The following is a 23,051-nucleotide window of genomic DNA, read 5'->3' on the forward strand; positions in this document are numbered from 1 at the left end:
GGCTTGGCCAGCTTCCGTCAGAGCTACCTCCACCACCCTGACCCAGGAGCGCTTCTCCCCAGGCCCGCTCTGCTTGCCTGGAAAGCAGAAGTACCAGCGCTCCATCAGCAGTAAGGAAAGTGGATGGTCAGGAAAGGCACCAACCCTGCCCTAAGGAGTTGGAGAGTGTCCACCCAGGCCGAGGGTGTGGCCGCCCCCTGCCCAAGGCCTGGCTCAGCTCCTAGCTGCTAGCTGCTCCTGGGCCCCGGGCTTCCTGCTGCCGGGTAGGACTGGGCGGACCCTGGCTTCTCAGCTGCTGCCCTGCGTGATGGAACAGGCCACGGGAGGCCAGCCCGGGCCCACGTTTTGAAGCGTGGCTGGGAACGGGAGCGTCTGATGCAGGAAGGCCCCGTAACACTCACAGCAGAGAGGTTTTGGCCGCACTCACGATACAGGACACCCTGTCTGCATCCACGTAGTCGTAGGTGAATTCTTCTGGGTCTGTCTTGGAACCTGACTCGGAGAGCAGGAGGCCCAGCCAGTGGCCCATCTCCTCAGAAGACTTGGCCTGCGAGGAGGCGGAGAGGGACATGAGCAGAGCTGGATGGATGTGCCGGCTGCTGCCCAGCCCTCCCAACCAGTAGGGAGTAGCTACTGGGTGGGTGCCAGTAGGGAGGGTGCCAGTAGCACCCTCGCCAGGATGCCCACACGGGCAAGGCCTCTGAGACAGGCGGGGGCCATGCACTCTCATTTTCACCAGCCTGTCTCAACCCTGTGTCTCTAAATAACATTTCCTGCCACCTGGATGCCACCTCGGTGATGCTGTGGACGTTTGTCCCAGGTATCAAATATGATTCATACACATGTATTTCTAGGAAGCTGAAGAGCCAGGAGAGCATGCGTTCTAGGTTGACACCTCTATGTTATAAACTGTCACATGGCAGTTTGTCACCCTAATCCGTATATACAAGATCGGATCCCTAAGAAGTAACAAAATTCAAATTTATTTTGTTGACAATTTCAATAAAGTCAGTCTTACAATAAAGGTTATCTTAAATACACCTGACATCAAGCCCACTTGCTCTGATAAATAATGAAGTAAACCCCAGTGAGGCTGGAGCCTGTTTTTTTGTTTTGTTTTGTTTTGTTTGTTTTTTTACAAACACTGGGTATCTATTAAAATGCCAGCATCGCTTCTTACCATTCATTCATTCATTTATTTAGATTTTATTTATTCAGAGAGAAAGAGAGAGAGATAGAGGCAGAGACATAGGCAGGGGGAGAAGCAGGCTCCATGCGGGGAGCCTGGTGTGGGACTCGATCCCAGGTCTCCAGGATCACGCCCTGGGCTGAAGGTGGTGCTAAACCGCTGAGCCACCTGGGCTGCCCGCTTACCTTTTTTTTTTTTTTTTTTTTAAAGGGAATTCTGTAAATACTACAGGTTCACTTTCGTAAGAGAAAACAGCTGCCTTGTTGGCATGACACAACACAGCTCTACTTATTACCGCATTTTCTTCATCAGAGAGGCAGCTGTGAGCAGAGCTGGACATCGAGCTGCTTTTCATTTCCCAGTCCTTTTCCAGCAGGGGTTTCCATCCAGCTTTGCGTGGGCACCCTTAGCTCCAGCCACCACCCTCTCTGCCCTGGGCAACTGTGACAGCTTCCTTACTGGTCTCATCTTGTCCCTTCTTGTGCCCCTTCCATCCGTTCCCCTGCCCCAGCTGCCAGAGGAAGCATCTTGAAATCCCAATCTGAGCATGCCACCGTCCCCTGCAACCCTCCAGGGTCGTCCCCGGGCCCCATTGCTCTGAGGATCAACCTTCCTTCCCTCCCAACCTCATCATGCCCACACCCCACCCTCAGCCCCGGCCCCCAGCCCGCAGGACTTTGCACAAAGTCATCCACTGGCTAATTCGCTGAGTAACGTCTCACCCTCACGCTAGAATCCAAGGTCCGTGACCGGGAGCGTATCTGTCTTGTTCACCACATTACTACTGTTCGGGGTCTGTAATGTCACCAGGAGAGCTGGATGGATGGACACAAGCTTGTGCCCGGCTCCCCTCGGGGAGGTCACTGGGACGTGGAGCTTTTAGCCACCAGAGGGCAGTGTTGGAGCACAGTTTGGATGAAGACCCTCGGGGGAAGGACCCGGTGCACGGGGCTGAGCCAGAGGGTGCTTCCCTGCGTGCGAAGGGCTCTGGCTCTGGCCTCGCCTGCCCAGCGCGAGGCATTAGGTCACCTCTTATTTTTGCAAATGTAACATCACATCAAACAGAGGGCGGGGAGTGGGAGAAACGTAATTGTATCACAAACCTCATTCTTACCCCAGATAAGCCCTAACAATCGTCCTCGACTCTATGTACGGCGCCGCAGCTGGTGATACACAAACCAAATCAAACCCACTGTGAATCCCCAGGAGGTTCTGCAAGCCGCTCAGGGAGTTATAAATACTCGCGCTGCCCTCAGCGCAGGAAGCAGCTCATTGTCCCTTTCCTATAACACAAGCACTCTGAGGTCAGAAAGGGAATGGAAAATTTTTTTTTTGATGCGAAGAAGTAAAATGCAAGGGAGAAAAAAAAAAGGCAAGACTGCGCTGCCTGTGGATTGTCGATTGTGGGATGACAGTGATTGTGGGGTGACAGTCCGAGCAGCACGGCCCGCCCCCCGCAGGCAGCAGTACCTCCAGCTTGGCCAGCTCCTCCCCGTGGTGGAGGATGCGGAAGGAGTACAGGTGGTCGGGGCTCGGGTCCGGGACCACCTCACAGCCCAGCAGGCTGACGGGCTGCTGGGCCACCTTGCTCCGGTTCCGGTCCTGGAAGAAGTGCAGGTGGCTGTCCCTGACGGAGCACCAGCGTGACTTCCACTGGCTGTTCACCAGCACGTTCAGGTAACCTGCGGGAGGGGACGAGGGTGTCCAGGGCTGCGCCACCCCCGCGCCTCCCAGCGTCTCCCCCAGAATCGCAGGTCCGAGACCCGTCACCGCTCTGCCCGAGGAGCTTTCTCACCCCGAAGGGGCTGGATCTCAGCACGTCCCCCCCCCCCCCCGCCCCTGCATGCGGCCGGACCCCGGCAACGTGGGCTGCACGGCTCCCCTGCGTCTCGGACCGCGTCTGTCCCCGGGGAAGGAGCCGTGTCGTTGTCTAGAGCAGGCTGGCTGGGTCTGGTACAGGACAAGGCTCCCCCCACCCCACCCCTGTCATGCCCCCACCAGCAGCGGCCCTCCTCCCCAGACTCCGGTCACTTAGGCCACGTGCAGGAAGGTCCCCAGCCAGGGGCACCTGGCGGCAGGTGCAGTCAGTCCTCTGGCCTCCACAGCCTTAGCCTCCGGGTCACTCAGCCTCAGCCCGCAAAGGGCTGCCCCCCTTGGCCGGCTCCCTCTCCTCCTCCCAAACGCAGCCAGCCTCGCTTGACCCTCCCTGGGTCCTGCACTCCCTGCTCTGTCTTCCTTCCGAACCTGTGGATCCCAGAACAGTGAGACCTGCTTGCGTACAGCCTCCCCCAGCGGACGCGGAGCTTCTCAAGGGCAGGAACTTGCCCCCTTCACCTCCAGCGCCCAGGGTGCGTGCCCGTGGCCTCTCGGCCAGGGAGCCGCCCTCTCTGTCGGCATGCAGCGGCTGCCAGCACTGGGCTGCGTCCATCATGCCATCCTTTATTGTTCTCAGGTGGTTGCACGTGTTGGGTTCGGCTTCCTAAGAGGAGGACAAGCCTTTCCCTTTGCCCCCCACTCAGAGGAACATTTACGGAGCTGACACCATGTGCCAAGCACAGCCTTGTCCCCAGGGCTACAAAGATGCATAAAATCCAGTCCCTGCACCCCCGTGTGCTGAGCATTCACACCTCTCCATGCTGCCCACCTTCCCAGAGGGACTGGCCTACAAAGTGGACGCCTTCTCCATTCTAGAGGATTGCAGCTGCTCTGAGCCTTAACTGGGATGGACAAGGCCACCCTCCCGCCCACCCAGTGCTGGGCCAAGAGTGGAGATCGTGAGTTTCTCAGAGCCACACGAACAGTAGCAAAGTAGAAGAATTCACGCCCCAGACCTAGGAAACCTGGCTCATCCAGGCAAGTGCCCCACTGCCCATCTCAGTTCTCTGGACCAAAGAGAACTCTGAGTCAAGAAAGCAGGGAGCTCAGATGCCAAGTCTGTTCTCTGTCACCTTTCCCTAGCCACTGGGGACAGGAGCATGCTTCACTGCTGAAGAGACTTCCAACAATAAGCCAGCCACCTCTCTCCCAGTGGGACTCACTGAGACCAGGTTTCTGTGCCAAACACGGTGCCCCCCCGAGGCTGCAGGGGCTGGCAATGCTGGGGCACTGCCCGGTGTCCCGCCCAGAGAATTAAGAGGCTCCCAGCGTGAGGCTCCCATCCGATGACTTCCGGTTCCACCCACTCTGCCAGCCTCACAAGCCAGACCTGGACTGGGACTCAGGAAAGGAGCCCAGGGCTGGCACAAGGGATCCACGAGGAACAGCCTTCAGGCCCTGGGAAGAGCCAGAGCAGTGAGTCCCCGGTTAGAGCCAGGACAGAGGCTCCCCCAGCATATTTCCTGGGAAAGGCCTCAGTTTCCTCAAGGCAGAATGAGGGGAGTAGAGCTGACCTCTGTGAGCCTAGCAGCACCCACACACCCCCTCCGTACCAGCAGCACGGGCTTCCGTCGCCCTAAGGGACCTCACTGTCCCTATCTCTGAGCCCTTGCTGCTGCCCAGAGATGCCACCTCAGCCTATTCAGCTCCAGCCCGATCTTCAGGACTCAGAGGGTCCAACCTTGGATGGGAATGTTCTTTCTGTACCTGGAAAGAACCCCTTACCGCTGCTACGATGACACGGCGTGTGGTTTAGGGGTATGAAGCCAGCACGGCTCTCGGCTGTGAGCTCTCAGGACCGTGTTCTCCCTCTGCAGGGTCCCCTCCCCTAGCACCGCTCGCTGCGCTCCTTCAATGCTCATCAAAAGAGCAGAACTTTTTAAAGACCACTGGGAGGACCCTCGCGCAAAGGCTCCAGCACCGCAGCAGGCAGCTGAACCACCTGCAGCGAAGGTCAAGAAACCTAGAGCCGCGGCTCTGCCCTCCCAAGAGATGGTCAGGGCGAGACCCAAGTCCCTGCCTGCGCGGTCCCAGCCGCCTTCCTGGAGACGGGCTCTGGCCCGGTGGGTGAGCCCGCAGGGCCTGCAGGTGGCTACGGTGCTTACTGGATGTCTCGAGGGACCTGTCCGGAGGCTCCAGCGAGGTAGATTTCTTCCTGCCCAGATTCATTAGGTTGCTCAGTTTGAGGCCAGGAGAAGATTTCTTCTTGACTGTCAACATGAGAGAAAAAGCCGTCAGCATTGCAACAGCCCACTGACAGGCCGCAGCGAAAGATGGAAACAGCAGACCCATTCCCATTGCCTCTGCACCTCCCTGTGTGTGTGTGCACATGCACACTCACACACACACATGCACACACGCATACATGTACCCACACTCTGCTCCCCAAACCGGGATCCACAGTCCAGAGTCAGGTATCCCTGGAATCAAACACTCAAGAAGGGGGCACATCAACTCATTTGTTTTTTTAAAAATAATTTCTATTTTTAAAAAAGAGTTATGTGGGGATCCCTGGGTGGCTCAGTGGTTTGGCGCCTGCCATCGGCCCAGGGTGTGATCCTGGAGTCCCGGGATCGAGTCCCGTATCAGGCTCCCTGCATGGAGCTTACTTCTCCCTCTGCCTGTGTCTCTGCCTCTCTCTCTCTCTCTCTCTCTCTGTGTGTCTCTCATGAATAAATAAATAAAATCTTAAAAAAAAAAGAGTTATGTATTTGAGAGAGAGGGACAGAGACAGAGGGAGTGCAAGCACAGGCAGGAAGGGCAGAGGGAGAGGGAGAATGTCAAACAGACACCCCACTGGGCACGGAGCCGGAAGCGGAGCTCGATCCCACGACCCTGAGATCATGACCTGAGCCCAAATCAAGAGTCACACAATCAACCCACTGAGCCACCCAGGCGCCCCACACCAACTCCCCTCATAGACTATGTCAGCACTTGAGAATCTTCACAGACTGCATTGGCCCAAAGAGCTGGGGTCAAAAAAAAAAAAAAAGAGCTGGGGTCAAGGGTTAGCAGCAAACAAGGAGAGATGCAAGAATATTCTACTCCTAGCAATTCATAAAACTTGACTTCAATTTGCTCATCCCTCCCTTCTTCCTGGGCTTATCAGCTGTGTTATTTCCAAGCAGTTTAGAAGTTGGAGGCATGTTGCAAGCAGCTGTTAAAACCCATGAGGCATGAGCCAGACAGCCATGTCTCGCAGCCTGGGACACCCTCCCCCTCCCGAGCCCAGGCTGACAGCCACAAGCATCGGTACCATCTTTGGCCTCTGGAACCTCAGGGTGGCCATCTATGGAGCTTCCATATTCCGAGGCTGACAGGTACTTCTCCATTATATCTAGCTGTGGAAAAGAGAGACAAGTGGGTGATCTTGTCTGGGAATGGTTACCTGGGGGATCACAATGTAAGAGAAACTAATAGATAGCTTTTGGGTGTAGGCTAGAGGCCCCGCGGGGTCCAGGTCACTGGCGGCACATTGGCCAGCCTTCCCTCGGGCTCTCTGGGAGACCTTTCCTTGCCCCATCCCCATCCCTCTTCTTCAGGCCACCACTCATCCAAGTTCACAAGTTCCCAACATGCCTGCCCAACCTAAGGCAAGCTGCCAACCCCAGCGGTGGCATTAGAGCTGACATCCCAGCTGAAACTGTCGGGCTGGGAACCACCCGTCCGGGAGCGTGAGGATGGCTTTGCAGAACTGACTGTACTACTAACATAGCAGGTTTCAGAGAAGGGCCAGCCTGTCTACACAGCATCAGACCATGATCTGAACCCTGGCTGGAGCATTCTCCATCCAGACCAGGTGCTCGACTTAAAAGTCTTTCTTGGCCCTGCTGTGCATGTGTTTAAAGAGAGGTAATACCCCCATCTACATCCCCAGGGCTGTTAGGGGACTTGGGAATTTCTAGGAGCTGCTGTTAGAATGTGAAGCGCTCAGAATATTCCAGACAAGCTGCTCTCAGAGAACAACATCCTCCAGACCTTTGGGAAACAGGCTGAGGGACTCCCAACCAACAGGCAGGCCGTAGGCAGGGACTCGAGGACTGCTACACCTGGCCAGGGAACTCCGAGAGGGATGGTCTGTGCCTTCCTCCTCCCTACTTGAGACATCTATGTATGTCCCCTCTGCCCTCTTCCTTGCCAGGGCTGGGGAGCCCAGGGAGACACGGTGCTGCTGTTCTGTGTGCTCCCAGACTTCAGGGCACCTCCCTGCTGATACTTGGTGACATGGACTGAGAAGCCACAGGTGTCAGCCCTCCCCTCCAAGAGCACCTGGCCCAACTTTCTCAACCTTGGCCCTTCAAAGCAGGGGCCCCATGGCTCCATGCAAATGAGCAACAGAGCCCTTTGGAATTGACAAAGGGACAGTAAGGGGACAGTTCACCCAGCCCCAAAGCTCTACCAGGAGCAAATGCGAAAGAAGGGCCACATGCCATGAATTTCCCTGCCTAGGAATGGAGGGCATGCTGACCTTTGTTCTAATAAAGCTTCCTGCACCCAAGCAAGAAAGGATCAACTTCATCGGTTTTCCTGCCAACCTGAAGCTACTGGCACCGTGCATGTCTTACTCACTGGGCTGACGGGCAAAAGCAAAGATCTCAGTTTTATACTTTTAATTTTGACAGAGAAGAGAGAGAATTGAACTCTCTCCCAGGCAGCACAGAGGCTTACTTTCTGACAGTTCAGGCGCTGGGCATCTGGGGCGTACTGGTTTCCCTCGGACGCTCCTTCTGAAGGCAGGCCGCTCACCTCCTGGATGACCTGAAGGACAAGAAAAGCCATCACCGGAGGCCCTTCTGGCTCAGACTCACAGCCAGACCCAAGCTAGGGCCCCTCGAGGTCAGGGGAAGTGGGTGGAGGTGAGACAGGGGATGCACGCTTTCCAAGGCACGGCGACTATCCCTCCCACCTGCAGGCCTGTTCCTCAGCCCACTCCCCGGCAGACCCCCACATGTTCTGGTGGCCGGCGGGGCAGGGGTGGGTGCTTTACAGCAAAGCCTGAAGATGGCCAAAGCTGCCAGCCCTCAACTCTGCGAGCCTCCTCCTCGGCCTCATCCTGGGCAGGGGTGGCTGCTCGGTTGTGGGTATGAGAAAGAACTGCGTTTGCCATGGTCCCCTCAGCTTTTGGGGGGCCATGGAGCTTGCTGTGGAGGGCCTCCGTCGGCTCGGGAAGCAGGCCTGCCAACTGCCTGAGTCCAGCACTGGCTCTCTAGACCGGTCTGTCACAGTCCACTCCACCCTCCTCCAGAAGGAGCCTTTTCCCTGGCACCCAGGGGCCAGGGCTAGGGGTGCACATGTCAGAGGTAGCTCTGGCCACACAAGCAGCACTGGGGCTCTGCACTGGGAGCCCCCTGGGAGGTTCCCAGAGGGTAACAGCCCGAGGCAGCCACACACACATCCCCACGCTGCCCATCCCAAGCCCTGTGGACGCAGCAAGAGTACTTTCAAAGACCTTCCTTCTTCAGTCTCTGCTTAGAGCAGTTTATGGAAACAAGTTTAAAATTAGAGAAGCCAAAGAATAAAAGGAAGAAGGCTATGGGGTTGGGGAAGCATAAAGCATTTCTCACTTCTTAGACTGACTCCAGTTCAGGCCCTGGTCCACGTGGGGGACCAAACATGCCCCATGGTGCTGTGCGAAGGAGAGAGGCACTGCAGTCCATCACTAGTGGCATGACCTGGGGTCTAAGCTTCGGTCACCGCATCTGTCGGATGAGCCACACCTAGAGTCTGGGGCACCGTGAGGACCCGTGTGATCCTTATCAGCTGGGGCCTGAGTGTGCGGACACTCTACGCAGGGGAAGCATGCAAAGCCGGACATCCAGGCCTGAGCGCTTCTCTGGGAGAGTCCTGCCTTTCCTGGGGCTCTTGCCCCATCCTTAGCATTTCCCACCCACTGCCATATACCTGCCCCACCTGTGAGCTCAGGGGTGATCACTGAGAGTTGGGACGTGGAGGCCAGGGAAGGTAGGTAGGCTTGACAAAACAGATACACATAGATGGCCGAGAGCCCATCACACAGGCTAACGGGTCCTACCAAACTGCAAGTGTGTGCAGCTGCTCAGAGTCAGGCCCTCGCAGCCAGGTCCAGCTCCATGCTCATCTGACCAGGGAGGAAGGGGGCCTCTGTGAAGGCCGACAGAGAGGCTATTCCTTCTGAAAGGGTTCTCGTCTTTGAAACCACAAGCAGGGGTTTCAGGATGAGGGCATGTGAGTGGGAGAGAGAGGCTGGGAGTCAGAGGAAGGACAGGTGGGTCGGAGCAGCAGAACAGCACTGAGAGCAGGAGCACCGTGTGTGTGTGTGTGTGTGTGTGCGCGCGTCTACAAGTCTTTGTGTGTATGCAACTACTTGTGCATGTGTGTACACGTGCATGCAAGTGTTTATGTGTACATCTGCAAGTGTGGGTGCACACAAGTACTTGTGTGTATGTACATAGGTGGATAGGGCTAGAGGGCAGACACAGCACTTCTACGAGAAATGCATTGGCGTGGCCATGATGGAGAGGGGGCAGCAGGAACCAAGGAAGGAAGGGACCTCTCTGGCTGACCAGGGTCCTGCCCCCAAACCAAGGGCACCTTCTTGGTACAAACCTTCTACCTTCTGGCATTGTCAAGCTCATCTTTAACATGGGCCAAACCAGGCTTCGTCATCACTGGGGGCTACCCCCATGTACCTGCAGGCAGACCTGACCACATGCATCTGTGATGGCAGGACACACAGGACTGCGGTCAGACAGTCACACCTACTGCTTGCCAGGTGCCCTTGACTGGTCACCTCCTCCCTCAGAGCCTTAATCACCACCCCTGTAAAATGGTGGTATGAACCTTGTGCAGCTACCCTCGGCGTGATTAGGTAGGTTAAGTTTGATAAAAGCACACGGCCCATGATAAGTGCCTTACGGGTGACCCCGCCATCCATTCTTCTTTACTAAGGAGGCCGGTGATGCCTCTCCAGAAACCAGAGGGCTAATGAGTCTCTACTAGAGCCCAAGTCCAGGAACAGTAGCGGAGAGATCCTTTCCTTAGGACTGACGGCTACCACTCAGAACACAGAAACCCTGGGAATTTGAAGGACTGTAGATCCTCTACCCTTGACAGCAGTCATCCCTTTTAGAAAAAGCCAAGGAGCCCTGTAGGGGGCCAGGCCTGTGTCCCCAGCAGCCCAGTGCCACCCTCACCCTGAGCCACTGCTCCGCTTGGTCCCTGCTCTGCAGGCCCAGCACGATCACGTCGGCGTTCATTGGTGTGATCTTCAGCTTGTGCTCCTTCTTCCGCACTTGCTTTTCCTTGTGGACGACGCTGCTGCCCAGCAAGTTCACATCCAGCTGAGGGCTGTGGTCCTTGGAGGATTTGTAGCACTAGAAGGGAAGAGAGACACTGTGCCACTTTGCCAGGGGTGCCAGGCCTGGCCGGGTGCTGCAGAGATGGGCCACGGGCACGGCAGGACCCCTGAGAGCTCAGCTCTCCCCAGCAAAACCAAAGGTGCAGAATGAGGCCTCAGGTATCAGTAGCTCTTGCTCTTGGCATCAGAGCGACCAGGGAGACTGTCTCCTCTCTCTCACACCCCCTTCTTGCCGGCCTCCCCGGGGATGCCCTGCACCCTGCTCATCCAGGCTGCTCCAAGGGCCCCGCAGGCCTCAGCTAGCTCCTGAAAATAGTCCTCTGCAGCCAACTCTCACACCTTCAGGTTGGACTCACTCTTCCCACTTCCCCGCCTGTCTCTATTTCTTGCTCACCAATCTCAGGGAGGGGCGCTTAGGGAATGAAGACCAAGCTCATTATCTGCTTAGTTAAGAAGATGATTTGTAGCGAAAGAAAAGAAGAAAGAAAAGAAAGAAAAGAAAAGAAAGAAAAGAAAAGAAAAGAAAGAAAAGAAAAAGAAAAGAAAGAAAAGAAAGAAAAGAAAGGAAGGAAGGAAGGAAGGAAGGAAGGAAGGAAGGAAGGAAGGAAGGAAGGAAAAGAAAAAGAAAGAAAGGGACTTGCTTCCCCTCCCAGACAAAATACTCTGCCCCTGTTTGTGATGGGTATAGAAGGGTCCTCGCAGGGCTGGGGACAGCGTTACCAGAAGGAGCATCTGCACAGGGCAGGGCATGTCGTGACCCGGGAGGAAAGCGTGCTTATAATGATTCCAAGGAACTTCCAATGAGGACATAAAAAACTGTGAATTGTAATTTAGAATAACAGGAAACAGGGCTGTGGTCAGAGTAATAGCTTCTGGTTCCCTTATGGATTTTTTCTTATAATCGGTAATTCAAAATACCGTGACTTCTGTGACAATGCCTCCCTTTCTGCCTCTGCACAGGTGAGTGTGGCGGCCACAACCAGGGGGACTAGGGGGTCCTGACCGGGCACGGGGCTCCACCCCAAACGGCCAGGGGTCCAGATGTGAGGAAGAATGAGCCCTCAGACCAGGGGACAAGATCCCTGGGAAAACACGTCTATGGGATGGGCCTGGGGGCAGGGGGTGGTCACCACAGCCCCCTTGGAGGGACCTGTGAAAACCACTAGACTTTTTTTTTTTTTTAAGATTTTTGTTTATTTATTCATTAGAGACAGAGACAGAGAGAGAGAGGGGCAGAGACACAGGCAGAGGGAGAAGCAGGCTCCACGCAGGGAGCCTGATGCGGGACTCGATCCCGGGTCTCCAGGATCACACCCTGGGCCGAAGGCGCTGCTAAACCGCTGAGACCCCCGGGCTGCCCCCATTAGACTTTCTTAGTTAAGAGGCACCACACTCATCCACGCACACGGCTCTGCCTACGATTTCAGATCAGGGACAGGAGAAAACCTCCACGTAGGAAGGGCTCCGTCCGCCTGGCATGAGGGGCCGCCTCCCCTGACCCCCCCCAGACACAGAGGACAGCACCACAGCACGAGCCCAACCGACCAGGAGCCTGGTGTCCTTGATGACGCAGAGCTGCTTGGCCCACTGCCCCAGCCACTTCTTGCGCCACAGGAAGGCACAGATGCGGGCGTCGCGCATCAGCTCGATGCTGGCCTCGGGCGAGGGCCACTGGTGGGGCGCCGACTTGCCCTTGCTGTTCTCCTCTTCATCGTAGGACTCGTAGGAGCTGCTCACCGCCTCTCCGTCCTCTGCAAGGAAGACCCACGCGGTCACGGCCCCCGGGGCAGGGGAACCCTCGTCCAGGAGGGAGGGCGGGGGCCCCCAGGCCGCGACCGCCCGGCCCCCGTGTCCCTGAGCCAGCCTGACAGCCGCCAACCACAGCCCCCTCGGTGACGCTTCTTGGAGGCGCTTCTGGCCACAGACACAAACAACCCAAACCAGGAGTCTCTGCCTTTTCCTCCTCCAATCTGTCATCCCAGACTCCACAGATGTCAAGTGGACAAGACGCTGCCCGCAGGCGAGGGTCCACACTTGACAAGGCCAGGCCCCCCTGCGGGCCTCTGGATCCTCACCTGGGGCTTTAGCAGTGGGGCAGAGGGGGGAGCCTGGCACCCGGGCACTGTAGGGGGGCCCAGGGGAAGGGTCTCTGGGAGCCCCCGCTGGGCACCAGGTAAGCCTCTGAGGGCTGGGCCACCTCTGTCCCTGCTTGTCCTGGGAGGAAAGGCTGCAGCCTCTTAAGGGGAGACAAACCACAGCAGGAAATGGCTCTGTGGGGAAGGCAGCTGTCCCCCCTGGGCCCGGCCCTTGGGCCAACCCACTGCCAGCCTCCCCGGGCTCTGCTGGCTCTCCCTCCCCACGGCCAGCCTCCCCACACACACAGCCGCCTCTGCTGGTTTCCACCTCTGGTCAGCCTCACGCTTGTTCTGCTCGAGAGAATCCCAAAGCTCACCAAGCACAAACCATGTTCAATCCTGTGCACGCTCCCTGTGCCTCAGTTTCTCCTGCCCCCCCCCCCCCCCCCACAATGTACCCTGCGAGAGTCATTCTGTTCTCCGGGCCTCGTTGTGCTGTTTAAGGCCAACAGAAACTAGGGGAAGGAAAAAGTAAATCAGTAAAACCCCAAAAAGAAGGACGTGGAAAAAAGAGAACCTCAGGATCCCAACCTAGTCCAACCCCTGGCTCAACACTGGAATCCTGTCTGTGGGAATCCTGACACCGCTCCAGCCTCTGCTTGAATTCCCCCCAGGACGGGGAACTCACTATCTCCTGATCCCTAGATATGACTGGGTAGAAAGTCAGGCCACCATCTACTTCCCTGTCACCTCTACAGACATGGTCCATCCCCTCGAGTCAGGGTGAATGCAACTCCTCTATCCGCCCCTCCAGTCTCCTCCGGAAACACGTCAGCCCGTGGGCCCTTAGTGTCCCTTCTGCAGAAGCCCCTTCTCCTCTCTGCCCAGCAAGGTTCCTCCACGCCAGGAAAACAGAACCACATTTGACTTAGAATATAGAAAACCAGAATGAGGCCACTGCCATAGTTACCCTCGCTACGAGGCCAATGGAAATGTGTTTTCATATTTCTAAAAATAACACTTCCAATATTTTAATATCCACTTTCTTTTAAAGCAGTGTGGTACTGCTCCCCTTCACAGCTTAACAAAAAAAGTTGCACAGCTCATACCTTCACACCTATTAAATAAGCAAAGACTGGAAAGAGCGGCATAGCCAACGGGAGACCCGAACTTTCCCGTTGCTGGTAATAACGTACATGAAACACAAGCCTCTCAGAAAACAATCTGGCAGCCTGTTGTTTCAAGAGCCATAAAGATACCCATACCCTTTGACCCAATGATCCCAGTCCTGAGAGTTGATCCTAGGAAACTAGTTTAAAAAAAAAAAAAAAGTAAGGAAGGAAAGCGGTAGGTTACGTGCATCAAGTTATTAATTCCAGTGCCATTTACAGTCAGTGGAAGGCGAGTGGGGGGGAAAGTGTGATGCACCCACTGCAGAGCATGCCGTGCAACCCTATTGGATGGGAACTCTGAACAGCAGTCCGCAGCTCAAGAAATATGATGGTCAGTGAGGAGGCACAATTAAAATTCTATGTGCGAATAGATCGGTACCAAGAGGCAAGAGGAAAAACTCAAGAGAGCTGACTTGATCAGGTGGTAGGATCAGGGCAATTTTAGAAAAAGTCCTCATCGTCAGTGTGGTATACTCTGTACAATAAGGGAACTCAGAATGATACAGTGTCACTGGGATGCCTCCTTCAGTAACAGAAATTAATAGAGGGCGGCCACAGAGTTCAGCAGGAAGAAGCTGGCCAAATCTCCCCATTGTTTGTGCTTCCGGGGTTGGCACAAGCGTTCGGTGGAGAATTCCAACACCTGCCCATCCACCGTCAGGCAGGTATGAGGAAGCTGAGAAGACAGCAAATCACAGTATTTCAAACTACCTGAAGTGGCTTAGGGGAATCTTGGAGCAAATGTATTGTCATTTTATTTATCTCCTAAGAGGGATCACAGCATGGCCATGACTGTGGGACAGTCCTAAAGCAGATATGTGGCTTCTGGGGCTCGTAGGATGAATGGGAGTAAAAGGCAGGAGGCTCAGGGAATTCCATCCCATTTCTGCACCCCTGGTGGACCACCCCCCACTGTGTGCTGCCGGAGGTCTTTGGGAGAAGGGGGCAAGACAACCATGCAGCGCTCTGGTCCTTCACTCGTGCATTCAGATGCCAGTGGCAGGGGGCTGTGGCAGGTAGAGAAGTCTCTCCTAGAAGTATGATACACGATGTACACATGCAGGACCCATGCAGAGGCCGCCCCCAGGGCATGCATCCCATCTCTGGAAGCCAGGCAGCAGGCATGGAATCACTGGCTTTCCAGCTCTGGGGACAAGCAGTACCCAAGGTGATTGTAGCGTAAATGACTCCTTCAGGCACCTGCACCCATCTGGGGACTCCAGTGGGGGAAAATCCGCCAGAATGACGACCTGTATGAGATCCAGAAGCACAGAGAAAGGCAAGATGGAGAGACACAAGATGAAGAGAGGTACAGACCCCAGTGCAGAGACACAGAGAGACCCAGATGTGGCCCCGTGGCTGCTTATCCACTGTAAGCTAGTACTTTCCCACTGGAGGAGTGGACTTAGCAGGACAGGCCCCAGCCCAATCAAGGACACCTTCTCCCAGCCACTTCCCAACCAGAGATGACCAGGTAACTACTTGTCACCAATAGAATGTGGGTAAAAGTCACTTCTGGCTGGCGCTTTTAAGAAACTCTTTTAAGGGATTCTCTTCTCTTTCCCTGCAGAGGATTCTGTGGTCTTAGAGGGTGCTCAAGCCCACCCAGGAGGGAGCCTAGACTACCTACCGACCTAAAATACCCACACTGAGCTGTTCATAAGAAAGAGATTTGTATTGTGTCACTTTAAGCAGAAAGGGGGATTATTTGTTACCGTAGCTGCCATGACCCCAGCATGAGACATCATGGGCCAAGTAGCTGACATCTCGCGCAAGTAGGACTGACCCTTGTATCTCCTGCACAGGCCATCAGGGCACTTCCTAAACTTTTTCTTGGAGAGAGAGGCCTGACCCTTCAGAGCAGTGTGGGGACAGTGCTGATAGAGCAGAACAAGAACCCAAGCAACCAGTCTCTGTAGGAAGTCTATGAATGGCTGGTGGCCAAAGGTCATCCCTCCTGCCATGACCTGCAGGTTTCACCGCTCAAACAGGTGTGGGGACAACGAGCAGGAAGTAAGGGCAGACCAGGTTACAAATGCAGGTGAAGCCCTCCCTTTGTGGCATGGGACCAATTCTCTCCAAAAGTCATCCTCGGTTGTTGTCCCAGCAGGAGAGGAAATGCAGCTGGCAGCTTCCTACCCACCTTGCTGCGTTCAGGCTGTCTTCACAATGACGCCCCGGTCTTGGCTAAAACCAACATGAATTTGCAGCCAAATGACAAACACCATGAAGCTTGGGCCCACTTGTTTATGATAAGATAAAGTGTCTGCCCCACAAACAGGCCCCCGGGAGCGTCTGGGATGCAGGCCCCCGCTGGCACGGGCCACACCCGAGAGAGTTAGGTTTAAGACCCATGGAGGTACTCGTCCTGGTGAGTCACAGCTTCCACCTTCCAGATGCATCCAGACAAGTAGCACCGCACCCTCCGCTTTGGTCTGAAATCACGGCCCCGCCGGTGACTCGGCAACATCCCACACGCTCCGTGGGTTCAAGCTAAGTGATGTCTGCCCACAAAGCCAGCCTCTTAGAATAAAATAACCTCAATCCAAACAGGCCCCTCACCTCCCACACAGTTCCTGGGACCGGAGGCAGTAGGTGAAGTGTGAAGAAAGAGAAGAATCTGAGGTGGCTCCGAGAGACTGGTCCTGTCCGACCTCTGGTCCGGCTCTTTACGGAGCCAACAACACCCCTTTTCAGCCAAGTTCATTCCTACCCATGTAGACCCTTGCCTTTTATATTTGCAAATTGCTTTATGCTTTCAAAGACCTTTCGCCTACCAAGGAAGGAAGCTGAGTGAGGTAAGAAGGGCAGAGCGAGAGGACCAGAGACCAGCCTCATGCGTGAGTAGGCCACAACACTGTCTTTCTTCCAGAATTTTTGGGGCCTTTCTGTGCTATCAAATCCCTACACCAAGAGCACAGCATGTCTGATCTGACTCCTCTGGCTGAGAACCACTGGCCAAGGACTCACCCTATAGCACAGGCCCCCGAATACCTAATGTTTTCACTGATACCTAATGTCAGTCACTGAGGCCTGAGGTCTTATCAGAAAGAAGCCAAAGTCCTCACCACGGCCTGTGGCTAACTTCTGTGTCCCCACCTCTTGTCTCTTTCCTTGCTCCAGCCTGGGCTCCTTGCTATTTCTTAAGCATACTGAGAGCCCTCCTGCTTCAGGGCCTCTGCATGGGCTGTGCAGTCTAGAAAGTTCTTCCTGTAGGTCTCTGCCTTCCCCACTTCACACTTCATTCAGGACTCAGCTCAAGGTCATGCTATCAGAGAGACCCTCCCTATCTAAAATAACACCCCCTCCTGCCCCAACCCAGGCCCTGTGTTTTCCATCCTACCACTGTATCATCACCCGACACAACCTGTGTTTATCTGTCATCTGTCTTTCCTCACAGAACCTAAGGGCTGGAACCCTGGACTCTGCTGAGCTCTGCTGAGTTCCTGACTCCTGGAAGCATGCCTGGCGTACAATGAGAGCACGTTAACTATCAGTCTAATGAAAGAACCCTGGAAAGGGTGCTGGTTCGGCCTCACCACATTCCCATTGCTTACGAGTGCCCCTGAGCCAACACACCTCGCCTCCCTCACATTTCTGTGCTGAATCCAGCACCGTCCAGGTGGGGCCACCGAAAGCATCAGACTCAGTAACGCAGCTCACTGGGGACCATCCCAAGCCCCTCCTTACAGGCAGCCTGGGTCTGCTGTACAGCTCAGCTCCCCACAAGAGCAGCAGCCCAATGCTCTGTGGTCAGTTCTCAGTTTGGGCCACACTCTCTGGAAACAGCAGCCCAGGCCGCTGTCTGCTTCCAGCACTGGCATCTGTGCAGGAAGTGGTTGGACCCCCTCCGAGCCCCAACCCTGGCCCCGGGATGTACCATTGAGGGATGTGTCATACGGCTCAGCCTCTTCATAGTAACCCTCTGGAGACTCGATCTTTGGGATGGAGAGTTGTTTCCGCTCTGGAATCTGTGGTATGAACAAATAAACATTTTCAGATAGGATACACTGGGAACGACTTGGAATTAACCCTTTGGGTGGAAGGAGGGGAGTCTGGAGGGAAAAATAGTGCCCAGCTGGTCTTCAAGCCAGCTGGGAGGGAGAACATGGACTACCATGGCTCCCATAAGCCACCACGTCCATTGGTTTGCTTCCAGTGAAGGGCTGCGGGTGTGTTGCTTAGCCTTGCTGAGCCTCAGTGTTCTCTGCAAAATGAGGTTCAAACCCTCCCCCAAACACACACACACACACACACCAGCATTGTGTACATGATGGGGAATGCACATAAAGGTCCAGATGGTGTCAGGCTGTCATGGCCTCTACATAGCATGTTCTTTCTAGGATGACAAGGGCTAATCAAATGCTGATGGAGGGAGATGACCAGGGTTCTAAATCCTAAACTTTTCCCAGACTAAGTTCAATCATTCAGCCAGCAAATGCTGGATGGCTCCTGCACCCTCGCTGTGGGGAATGCATCCCAATGTTCAGGAGCCCATCCTGGGCAAGAGTCAACTAGGCAGTGAACGTTCAAGGCTCCCAGTCAAGGACTTGCGTCATGAGTCGTGTTTTAATATATGAGGTCGAAGCTCTGTGGGAATGTGTGGGGTGCGAGGAACAGTTACCACCTAGTGGACACAATCTTTGAGCTGAGTCTCAACAATGGCCCTGAGCTGCTTCCATGGTATAGGGATAAATGCACACAATTTGAGAAGAAAAAGCAATATATGCAAGTAGGTAGAAGCATGGAGCATGAAATCCTCTATTCCTCCATTAGACGGTGAAGCTAATCTTATGAGTAATAGCAGGAGAGGGGGAAAAAAAAGTAGATTGTTGCATGAGTAATCCTAGATACAGGTCATAAATATGCAAGGATCCATCCACACGAGTCTCTGCAGTCTCCCTCAATTGTGCAACCCCTGAGGAGGGCTAAGGGAATATTTATGAGACAACAGAAATGGCAAAATCTGAAGCACATTCCTACTCCTGGTTTTGGAAAGTCCTTGTGCTGGGTTTGGGGACTTTCAAATGAAAACAGTAGAAAGTGAGGGGTGGGTGTGGGGATGGGTAGCCAACGAAAAGACCCCATAGGGCCTTGGAGGGTTCCCTGCCCTGCTGGCAGGAGAAAGGAAGGATCTAGAAACCCCAGCCTCTGAAAATGAGTTTTTTTGAGGGAATCTATGACAGAGACAGTCCCCCTGGTCTTGGCCTAGGGGAGGGCAAGACGGCAGTTAGCCTGAGCTGGGGTCCCTGGGGGACAGTCCTTAGCATGGACAGCAGGAGTGTCCACTCCCAGCCTCCTCAGGGGCAGAGCCATGCTCCTATGGCTGCTTCACCAAAATCAGCATCCCCGAGCCAAATCCTGTGTGGCCTGGTATCTAGAGTCTATTCATATGGACTCTGGAGTGAATATAACTTGGTTTGAATCAGGGTTTAGGACTCCACATATTTAATTGTGGGGTTAATCAATCTCTCTCACTTTCCTTCCCTGTAAAACAAGAATAAAACCAGGGTTGTCTTGGCGGGTTCAGTGAGGGAAAACATGACAGGGTCTCCACAGCGCCTGGCCCGCATCAAACACGAGGAGGCTGTCATCATCGTCTGGGGGCCATCCACAGCCTGGTGGAGGGTGGGGGCTGCAGGACCTGGTCACCGGATCACCGTCCCACAAGCTGACACAGGCCTATGGGCGGAGGGTCGGCGAGGCCAGGCCACAACCTGCATCTGATGCAGGATCCTTCTAAATTCATCTGACCTTACGTCAAGAGAGTGGATACAAGATCGAGAGGCAGACTCCGAGCAGCTTTGGGCCCCCAACACAGAGGAAGGAGCAGGGTGATGTGCTCCTTTCCTCGGCAGATCAGCTGCTGCCCTGGGCCCGCAGACACGGCTGTGAGGGGCACCCCGGGTCAGCCTCGTCCCAAGGGCACCCGGTGTGCGCCATCAGTAGCTGCCAGGGGATGGCCTTGCAGCTTTGCTGCCACAAGCCTGGGGAGAGGCCTCTGCTCCTCTTGGCCATTCCCTTGATCATGTCTGACAAAGGGCGGCCCAAGACCCAGCCCTGGTCCTCTGGGAGCCGGCCTCCCAGGGTCTGAGGGGAGAGCATCCTCTCCCCTGGGAAGCAGCAAGATCCCTACAGATGGGTCCTGGAGCTCACGTTTCCTAGGTTTGCTGGGCCTCCAGCTCCAGCCTCTAGGAAGCCCCACCGCCATCGGGTGGTCCTGGGACCCTTCTCTCTGTGAGGAGGTGGGTCCCATCTACAGAGAAGCTCCAAGCACCCAAGATCCAGGTCTGGCCTAGATTCCTGCAATTAAAACAGGATGATGGGGGAATGAACTTTCTTCAAGAGTTCCTCAGTGGTCCTGCTGTCCTATCTGGGGGTAGAGCACTAGGGAGTGTTTTCTGAGAGCCTCCCATGTCCGGCGCTGTAAAATCACCTATAAATGGAGAGGCAGGAAAGGGCAGTGGTAGGCATCCGGTCTCCAGGGCTAGGGTTTGATTCCTAACACTGGTGCATCCAAGCTGTGTGACCCTGGGCAACTTAACTGACCTCTCTGAGCCTCAGTTCCTCCACCACACAATGGGGAGAGTAGAAGTACCTGTCACATGGGGCCACTGTAAGGATTAATGTCTGCCCAGCACTATTATTCAATACATATGAATTTTTACTAACCTAAAAAAATATAAGAATCAATGAAGGGAGAAAGGTTGCCTATATACATGTTTGGTGGAGGAAGAACAGCTGTATCCTGAGGAGACCAAGGAGATGTCTGAAGCCCAAGCTCAGCCTCATTAAAAAGGACAGTCCCTGCTCTCCAGGCTGCGGGGACAAAACCGAAACCCTGGAGTCAAGTTAAAGGATAAAACGATTCCCCCAAAGTTCAGAAGAGAGTCATGTAATTGCACAGGCATCATGGCCTGTTTCTGAAGTCAAAGGAGCAAGAGACGCGGATTTCTCAGGGCTAAGAATAAAAGAGCACTATTTCATTGTCATCATCATTGTCATGGTCCAGGTTGTAGACACTAAATAAAGAGGCAGAGGAAGGTGACTTTACAACTGGAAAGAAAGTTCTGAGAATCCTCAGGAAGGGACGGGGAAGAAAGCCACTCTGCTCAGCAGGATTTGCCAGAGGTCTGCAAACTTTATCTGCAAAGGGCCAATAACACATACTTCAGGGATTTGCAGGCCATTTAGAGTCTCTGATCTCAGCTATTCAACTCCACGATCGCCGAGCAAAAGCGTCCACATAACTGAGAAGTATGGCTATGTTCCAATAAAACTTTATTTACAAGAGCAGTGGCTGCGGATTTGGCCAGGGGGCTAGAGTTTGCAAATTCTGATTTTAGATGAGACATGAGAGCTGCATGAGCACAGTAGCCCAGATGACCTGAGGTGTCTCTGCTGTTATGAGCAACCTGCCCCAGAGTGCCCTGCGGAACATTCCCCCGGCAGGGATAGCAGATCCAGCCAGCCCCAGCTCCCCAGACCGACCATGGCAACGTCCTTTTGTGGAGTAAGCTGCTCCCCCCATAGAGCAGCTCACTTCAGATCGGCGCCAATGCATGTTCAGGCCTCAAAGGGGAGCTGGGGTGGAGAAGGCTGGGCCAGCCAGCAGCATAAACGACGCCAGCAAACATCTGTTCTCCTACAGTGACCACAGCACCTGGCTGTGCACACAGCAGCCTGGAAGTGCCACAGCTGCCTGACTCACCGGTCACACCCACGAGGTTGCTCCAGACCTGTGGCTGCCTCTTCCACTGCTGGACATCTGCTATCCCGCGGACTCTGCGGGGGTGGGGAGGGGACCCAGGCCACCAGAGAGGGAGTCGGGGGCACCCTAAGCCTGCCACAGAGGCTACATTCTGGGCCCAGCTGTAGGCACTGAGGACCCCAGGCAGGCCTCCAGGTGGACAAGCTTCCCATCACCCCGAGGCTCTGGAGTCGGGGTGCAAAGGGGCATGGCTTTCTCTGTCTCAGGAAGAGAGGTCACAAGGTCATTCCAACCTCACGCTGCCACGCTCCCTCCCTCCGTCCAGCTCTTGCTCTCCTCCTTGCACAGAGCCAGAAGACACAGCTGTTTCCCACTCCACCCTGACGCCACTCGTCAAGGGGCTGGGACCCAAGTCGTGGTTGCGGCCGCCAGACTAGAGCAGAGAAGGCGTGTGCGAGCAGGAAGGGCGAGCTCCGGGTTAGGCCAGGCCTTCCTCACTCGGAAAGCGGGAGTCCCTAGGGTGGGGGTGGGCACCCGGGATAGGACCAGGAGGGACCGACAGGGGGCTGCTGTCAGGTCAGCACCCCCTGGCCTTCTCAGCAGAGAAGCCCCGCCAAGAAGGATGACTGTAAAGTCGGTTTGTCTAGCTGGAACCCTCCCCACGGCCTGGAGTTGGGCCATCTGAACAACTGCCGCACGTCTGAAGGCCCCCCTGGGGCCGTGCTATTATTGGGTGATGGTATTTCTCCCAACTCCAGCACTGGGTTTCTCTCAAAGGTCAACGCAAGCCTCTCTGGGCCCCGAGGGGCCCCCAGTCACAGCCAACACAGGAAATCTGCTCTAGGGGAAGGCCGCTCGCCCTGGTCTTGTTCAGAGGCCCTGCAGCTCCCATCCCGGGGCCCTTGGGGCCTCTGTGTCCATGTACAGGAGCAGGAGAAGCCGGTGCCAGAACCCCAGAGGCTGCTGGGACACGGACTCATTCTCACTACAGCCTGGTCCCAGCGCCTGGGCCTCCCAGCAACCCACCAGGTCCGTGAAGCACAGATTTCTAGAGCAAGTCATGATGCTCCACCCAGGGCGTGGTGCCCACGACGACACTCGGCCTGGTGGAAGCCTCCCCCCGCAGGTGCTGACCTGCTGCCCCAGGCTTGAGATGCTAGGTGGCGGCACCCGATGCTGACCCTGATCAGAATCAGATGCTGAATTCGAGAGAGGAAAGTTCCAGCCCAGAGCAGCCACCCCCCTTTCCCCACCCAGCGAGCAGTGCCTGAAACACAGCAGAAAATCACAGCATCTCCCCCAGGTTACTGTGGCGGCAACTGGTCAGGCGTGGAGGGGCCGTACCCCCTCTCCCCGGTCCTGGGCTGGAAGTGAGGGGAGCCTGCAGCTGGCAGGAACAGAACAGACCCTTTTACTCTGCTGAAAAGAAGTGCTTCAGCAGGCGGCCTGCAGAATGGCCTGGAGTCCAAGAACCTGCATTCAAACCTTGGTCCTGGTACCTCCCAGAGGTGAGCCTGGGGCTGGCTATTTGAACTGAGCCTCTGTTTCTTCATAGGAAAAGTGACAAAAGTCTGCACCCCTAGACAGATGGTGGGGAGGACCAAGCCTGTGTGCACCAGGACGGCTAGCTGCTCAGGTGTAGCAGTTACCTGCTTTGTCAGCATAATGGGGACACCCAGAACTCAGGGTCAGG

At 55.2% G+C, this 23,051-nt stretch overlaps 1 protein-coding gene across 15 annotated transcripts in view; it reads right to left on the reverse strand.

Moving 5' to 3' along the window:
- AFAP1L2 (actin filament associated protein 1 like 2) overlaps window positions 1–23,051 on the reverse strand; it is a 96,670-nt gene that overhangs the window by 7,009 nt on the left and 66,610 nt on the right. For 7 of the 15 annotated variants that reach the window (XM_049103105.1, XM_049103106.1, XM_025467305.3 and 4 more), the window contains 9 exons: window positions 17,528–17,618; window positions 14,811–14,897; window positions 11,946–12,151; window positions 10,237–10,416; window positions 7,733–7,822; window positions 6,321–6,405; window positions 5,170–5,274; window positions 2,660–2,871; window positions 402–547 (listed from right to left, as the gene is read on the reverse strand). In XM_049103105.1, coding sequence (XP_048959062.1) covers window positions 402–547; window positions 2,660–2,871; window positions 5,170–5,274; window positions 6,321–6,405; window positions 7,733–7,822; window positions 10,237–10,416; window positions 11,946–12,151; window positions 14,811–14,897; window positions 17,528–17,618 — 1,202 coding nt within the window. Of the gene's footprint in view, window positions 1–401; window positions 548–2,659; window positions 2,872–5,169; window positions 5,275–6,320; window positions 6,406–7,732; window positions 7,823–10,236; window positions 10,417–11,945; window positions 12,152–14,810; window positions 14,898–17,525; window positions 17,619–23,051 lie in introns of all 15 variants that reach the window. The other 8 variants (XM_035708176.2, XM_035708175.2, XM_049103110.1 and 5 more) reach the window with 2 other exon arrangements.

Source organism: Canis lupus, chromosome 28 (assembly GCF_003254725.2).
Source record: "Canis lupus dingo isolate Sandy chromosome 28, ASM325472v2, whole genome shotgun sequence".
Classification (NCBI taxonomy): Eukaryota; Metazoa; Chordata; class Mammalia; order Carnivora; family Canidae; genus Canis; species Canis lupus.